Source organism: Malus sylvestris, chromosome 3, assembly GCF_916048215.2.
Source record: "Malus sylvestris chromosome 3, drMalSylv7.2, whole genome shotgun sequence".
NCBI classification, from domain to species: Eukaryota; Viridiplantae; Streptophyta; class Magnoliopsida; order Rosales; family Rosaceae; genus Malus; species Malus sylvestris.
In genome coordinates, this window is record NC_062262.1 from 26,419,253 (window position 1) to 26,425,513 (window position 6,261).

General features: G+C 41.5%; 2 protein-coding genes across 2 annotated transcripts; one reads left to right on the top strand and one right to left on the bottom strand.

The window, feature by feature from the left end:
- Positions 1 to 530: 530 nt before the first annotated feature.
- Positions 531 to 3,435, top strand: LOC126617105 (uncharacterized). Its single transcript, XM_050285163.1, has 2 exons — positions 531 to 1,022; positions 3,262 to 3,435. The coding sequence occupies exons 1-2, from the start codon at positions 531 to 533 to the stop codon at positions 3,433 to 3,435; spliced, it is 666 nt and encodes a 221-aa protein (XP_050141120.1).
- LOC126614293 (psbP domain-containing protein 6, chloroplastic) lies at positions 3,399 to 5,868 on the bottom strand. Its single transcript, XM_050281875.1, has 3 exons — positions 5,461 to 5,868; positions 3,807 to 4,123; positions 3,399 to 3,694 (listed from the first exon to the last, which is right to left on the bottom strand). Exons 1-3 carry the CDS (start codon positions 5,783 to 5,785, stop codon positions 3,524 to 3,526), a joined length of 813 nt encoding a protein of 270 aa, XP_050137832.1. The 5' UTR covers positions 5,786 to 5,868; the 3' UTR covers positions 3,399 to 3,523.
- Positions 5,869 to 6,261: the final 393 nt, after the last annotated feature.

Sequence of the window (6,261 nt, forward strand, 5' to 3'; positions counted from 1 at the left end):
TATGTGGAGCACATCAGGCCAGAACAAAGATGAGGTGGCTGCTCAGAAGGTATGGATATTTCTGGCCCGACATGGAAAAAGATTGCAAGTTCTATGCCCGAGGGTGTGAAGAATGTCAAAGGCACGGTCCTCTCCAACATGTACCCTCTGTACCTTTGAATCCAGTAGTCAAACCGTGGCCCTTCCGAGGATGGGCGATGGACTTCATCGGGCAGATATATCCAGCTTCTAGTAAGGGGCACATTTTCATAATTGTGGCAACGGATTACTTCACTAAATGGGTGGAAGCATCAACAGTAAAGTCCATAACCTCAGCCACAGTCAAGAATTTCATTGAAACCAAGATTCTGTACAGATTTAGGGTACCCAAAACTATTGTGACTGATCGAGGGCCATCTTTCATTTCAAAGGAAGTTGAAGAATTTGCAAGTAAATACAAAATAAAGATGGTCCAGTCCAGTCCTTACTACCCACAATCAAATGGCTAAGCAGAATCCAGTAACAAGATTTTGGTAAACATTATTAAAAAAATGGTGATTGAGAGTCCGGAAAATTGGCATGAAAAGCTGGGAAACACTTTGTGGGCATATAGGACTTCCAAGAGGGTAGGAACAGGGACAACTCCTTATGCTTTAACCTTCGGGCAAGACGCAGTACTTCCCATGGAGATCAACGTAAGTTCTGTCAGAATTCAAAATCAGTTTGGGTTACACAACGAGGAATATATCGAAGCCATGTGTCAAGGAATTGAAGACTTAGATATAGCTCGAATTGAAACCTTGAATCAGATTCAAGAAGGAAAGAAAGATGTTGCCCGAGCTTATAACAAGAAGGTGAAGATGAAGTCTTTTAAAGAGGGAGATTTAGTATGGAAGACAATCCTCCCTCTAGGAGCTCAGCTTAGGGGCTTTGGAAAGTGGAGCCCGACATGGGAAGGTCCTTTCACTGTTAGTCAAGTGTTGAGCAAATGGGGATACTACTTGGCAGACCTTGAAGGGAAGGAGCAGAAACATCCCATTAATGTTAAATTCTTGAAAAAGTATTGTCCTACATTATGGGATGTTAAAGATTGTTACATTGAAGAGGATGCAAGGTAGAGCAGATATCAGAATATCAAGGTGCAGAGTATGATACCAACCATTCAAGAAGACAGAAAAACAAAAAGTTGCTAAAAACAAATGTTTATTTCATTTCGACAAATTGGTGATATTTACAAAAAGATCTAAAGACCGAAGTACTACATTCGATTCCTTCGGGATACAATGTTATTTTCAACTGGTTTTCCAATGTCTCCCTGGATAGGACCCGATCAGGTGATCGGGTTGTGCGGCCAACACATCCTTGGTAGGGGATCCTCAGGCAGAATTACCACCACGTGTGATGGTGAAGCCTGATTTATCACGACGACAAGCAGAAAGGCAAGCCATCATGAGGAAACCGCCTGACCAAGGGTGTTGGAGATAGCGGGGTGATCGACCAAAGGTGTTGGGGATAGTAGTTGTCTGGTGAGGACTCTTTTTCTCACGAAAATGAGGTTTTAAGAAACCCCACTTAAACTCTGAAGAACTCATTTCACAGTTTTGGGAGAAAAACTTAAAGCGGATAGAAGATAAGATTGAAGATGATTTGTGGGGAGAACTAGAATTTATAGGAATGCCAGAAGGTAGTTCAGGGGTCGTGGGAAGATCAAGAGACTCCGGGTGACGTCAATCTCAATCAAAAGATACAAATTCCGAGAGCAAGGGTACAGACGCATGCAGCTATTCAATTAATATTGGCGCCTGAAATTCCAGGCTAAATATCAATTGAAGGGGGCACTGTTTGGATCAAAACTTAAACTTTGGGCTTGGGGGAAGTTGACCCAAAGAGCAGCCTAAAGGGGAAAGGTACTCGGAGGCCCAGTCAGAACCCAGCCGAAGTCCAGAAGATAGGAGAAGCCCATTTCTGAGTAGGTGCAGACCATGCAGACCACTTGCTTACCTACCCAAAGGCCAAGTGGTATAGACCAGCCAGCTATCCAGCCCAAAAAAGTACTTTTACATGGCAGTACAAGTAAAATGGCTGATGAGTCACTACCCTTCAAATTGCATTCGGACAAGATTGTTGCTACAGGATGCCAAGCCAAGGTGTCTATAAAAGGAGTAGGAGAGGTCAGAATCAAGGACACTAAAACAAACAAATACAAGCACAAACTCTGCTCAAAAGCCAGATTTGCCTTCAAAACGAAGCTGTAGTCAGCCCAAGCCTTCATCCCTTTCGGGATAAACCTTTTGTAATAGCTCTGCTACCCTGTTCAACTCTTGTTGTAGTATCGATTCCTCCTGTAAACTCACCTCCCTACCCTTTTTCTAAGCTTTCAAACCTATTGCAAGACGATCAGCCTTGCCCGACAAGGTTAAACCTTGCCCGACCCTCTTTGTTTTTGTCTGTGCATTCATTAGCCTAGCAATATGTTGTATACTACAAGTTATATCCAAGTTATTTCTAGTAATATGGCTATCAAAAGATTCTCTCAGTGCTTAGATCTGATTTGAATATGTCTCCACAGTTCAAGTCAGATCTAAGTTCTAAGCCCTCGGGCATATAAGATTTGATCACCCTAAAAGTCCTTGGCCTCAAGGCATAAAAAAGAACCTGAAGTGGACTTAACCCATCCACTACAAGCTTTGATAACAAGAAGTCCGAAGTTACGGGGCATAAGTAATTGACCTGTCACTTAGTTTTATTGCTGTGATATTATGATTACCATATAACATTCGGGGACGGGATGAATTCTGATGGGAAGCCTCAAAGCCTACACCTAAGGCCCCACAAAGACACCTATTTGGATTCATCCTGTTTCTCGGGCAAGAACATTGAGAATGGAAGGGGTTCTAATGGGAAGCCTCAAGGCCTATTCAAGGCCCCGCAAAGGCACCTATTTGGATCCATTCTGCTCTTTAAGTTCAGGTAATCAGAAGTATGATGGTTATAAGATCTACAGAACCAAGAAAAGGAACCTTATATGTTCAAATACTAAGTTAGTTATTTATGGGAAGCCTCAAGGCTTACACCTAAGGCCCCACAAAAGCACCTGTCAATAACTAACATAGTCTTTCGAATATATAATTAAACTCAAACATCCGTTCTACATCTGCCATACTGAAGATGGCAGTTGCACGCCTGAACACTTATAAGTTAATCTTGATTGTGAGCCTTAAGGCCTACACCTAAGGCCTCACAAAGGCACCTTTCAAAGTTAACTCTGTCCTTCTCTTTCAGCCTTGCCCGACAAGCTGGCCAGTAAAGCAGGAGCCCAACAGAAAAGCATCAACCGGCGCCAAACCTCTCGGGAAGCTGTGTGCTCGTCGGACAGGAAGCATCCCCCACGGGAAATTTCCACCACGAACAGGTTGCAATTTTATTTTTTCGAAAGGAACATTTGATCATTTCTGAATTAATAAACAGACCCGATATGAACTCTACAATTTTTCTCTCCATGCCAAAACAAGTTTCTTTTCGATTTCATTTAGCAGTGAATGAACTACACTTGAAAGGAATCGAGCATGGCTTTTAGCGTCTTCTGAGATGCTTGCCATTGTTTCTCACTTGCACTTACCACAAATAATACAACAGTGTTACCCTTTGCTGTTGCTACTGCAAGATTGTGAGAACCTGTGAGAGCAAACGGGGTCTCGAGCGCATACTTGTAGTACTGCATACGAAAGGAAAGATTGAATTCATGTTGAGATTGACTTTCTTGTGAACGAAGGTAGATAAAAGGAAAAAACTTTTTCAAGTAGTTTACTTCAAGAGAGATTGTATACCGTCAAATCACCACGCTTCTCAACTGTAGTCTCAAGGAGCTCATCTGGATCGTATGTGTTTCCAGTGACGAAAGGGCCAAGAGAAGCAATTACCTTCTCAGGGTTTCCAATGTCTTCAATTGTTGCGTTCGGTTTATTGGTCAGGCGTATCAAAGGTGAAGCCACAACCTGAAGTTTTCCCTGTTTTTCGTCTTCAAATTTTACCTCCACCCACGGCTCTGCACATTTTGGTTGGCAGTAATTACCAGATAAAATGTTTGCTACGCGCATCTGTTTCCAGGTTGGGGGAATGATGAACTGGTAGGGCTCCACATTTCCTGCAAAGAACCAAGTTTCGAGTATCATCAGTATATACATAACGAAAAACATGTTATTGACGAAAACATGATGAACTTAAGGAATTACTGTTATTATTTTCTTTCGTCTTTGTAGGTAACATAGAATGTCATCCAGATAAAATGCAACGACCAATAACAAACTCAAAATGCCGAAATCTGCACGGGAAGCTATGGAGGTCAAAAATGAAATGAACTCAGTAACTACCTACCAAAAAACCAACTTTCTATGGACAGACCAAACATCACTTGAACTCCAGCTTCAAGAAACTCTACTCCTTTTGCTTTCTTTCAGTCCGTATTAATATCCAAAAACTGTCATTTTACCAAAGTAGCGCACTTCACTCTTCTTAAGAGTGTTCGAAAGTCCAGTTCTGAAACTCGATGGTTTTCCCTTCTCCTTTATTTAGCATGTCTTTGCAGGAAGAGCCGATTTTCTGCTCCTGAACATTCTCCTTACCTCTTTTACTTCTTGGACGCTAACATAAATTTCCCCTTTCTCAACAACCCTACCCTGCTCAGCCCCAACTTTCTATAGACACATAAATTAGAAAACATATTCTGATATCCTCACAAAAGGAGCCCGGTTCCGTTGGTTGAGACTAACTTCCGCATAAATAGAGATTATGCACAAACAGTCGAACATCCAACATTGTGTAACCAATTTGTACATATTTGGAATGTACATGTTTCTTGGACTACTTCACCTGATTTATGAAAACTCTTGTTAACATGTCATTGTAGTTCAATTTTGTAAACAAAAAGAAAGTACCTCACCTAAGGAGCTGTCGATTTTCTTCAACTCAAACCAGCCCTCAAAATATGACGCGAACATCACCATGTACCTATCGGGATACCTCCTAATACTCCTTTCCTCTTTTTCATCCGGACATTGCTATCTTCGCCACTTTTCCAGTTCTCTCCTAAGTTATACAAAATGCTCCTTACTTTTGCACTCCAAACAGTGTAAGATCTCAGAAGTTTGAACCACGAAATCTTCTGTAATTGAAGGATGCTCTCTCCACTCAGTGAAAACTGTGATTATGAATTTGGAAATTCTTTAAGATTTATCCGCAATTCTACTCGAAGCATGATAATGCTAACGGAGCCAGACACATTCAAACGCGGTCGGTAGGTGATGAAGCAGTAATCAAAATGTAGTTCCACAAGAGCAAAATAAAACTAGGCGCAATATCATCCGTTCAGATCATGAGAAATATTGCGGAGTTGACTTGGTACGTTACCAACTGGTTAGCACTCGAGTGTTACTGATAAAGAAATTTTTTTAACGAAACATGAAATAAAAGTGAAGAGAGTACCAGCGCGAAGGGCGGGAGTGTCTTTAGGAGTGGCTTTGAAGACGACGAAGGAAGAATCGGAAGGTGAGGGCGGGAGATAGGAGCCCACGACCGCATCCTTAGCTTCTGCGGAAGGCACTTTCAATATTGATTCAACCAGAGCCAGAGGAAGCAGACCAAGTCCTGTTTTCAGCAGCAACTCCCTTCGTTTTTGTCTGGGAAGTAATGGAATTGAATTCGGAGGAGAAGGCGAGACAAGTGGCGGCGGTTTTGAACGTGAGGAAGAGTGGCATTTGGAGGAGGCGAGAGAGGAAGGTATCGGAGGAGGTAAAGGAGCGCTAGCCATACTTGGAAGAGGAGAAAGAAAGGAGGAAACGATGATAGGTATAATATTTTAGCCGATGGAGATGGCCCCCCCCCGCCCTTATCCAATATATCCATTTTCTTTGGTTTTTGCTTGGTTCCACTTCACTTCACTTCACCAACAATATCTAAAGGTTCTTATTTGGCACGTCATTCTTTAGTTTATACACTAGAAATTGCTACTCGTGTATTGCTGCGAGATCATAAACTGTATGGGAAGATTGATAAGCTAATTCTAAATCATCAAGTTTGCAACTGCATTGTATGACAATCAATTCAAACGTTTTCTGTAAATTATTAAACAACATTTAGTATAAACTGACTTGCAAGTTTAATGCAAGAATGGAAATGAAGATAAATTGTCATATTGCGTATATGTTCATTTTGGAAGCTAATATCCGGTGATAGGCCAAAATTAAAATCATGGTTAATCTCTACGCTGTTAACCATAATAAATCT

Excerpts from the sequence above, each read along its gene's own strand:
- LOC126617105 (XM_050285163.1), top strand. The coding sequence starts at position 531 with ATGGTGATTGAGAGTCCGGAAAATTGGCATGAAAAGCTGGGAAACACT. Across the intron at positions 1,023-3,261 it reads AGCAGAAACATCCCATTAAT|CCTTGCCCGACAAGCTGGCC; the intron begins GTTAAATTCTTG and ends CTTCTCTTTCAG.
- LOC126614293 (XM_050281875.1), bottom strand. The coding sequence starts at position 5,785 with ATGGCTAGCGCTCCTTTACCTCCTCCGATACCTTCCTCTCTCGCCTCC. Across the intron at positions 4,124-5,460 it reads CACTCCCGCCCTTCGCGCTG|GAAATGTGGAGCCCTACCAG; the intron begins GTACTCTCTTCA and ends GGTTCTTTGCAG. Across the intron at positions 3,695-3,806 it reads AGAAGCGTGGTGATTTGACG|TACTACAAGTATGCGCTCGA; the intron begins GTATACAATCTC and ends TTTCGTATGCAG.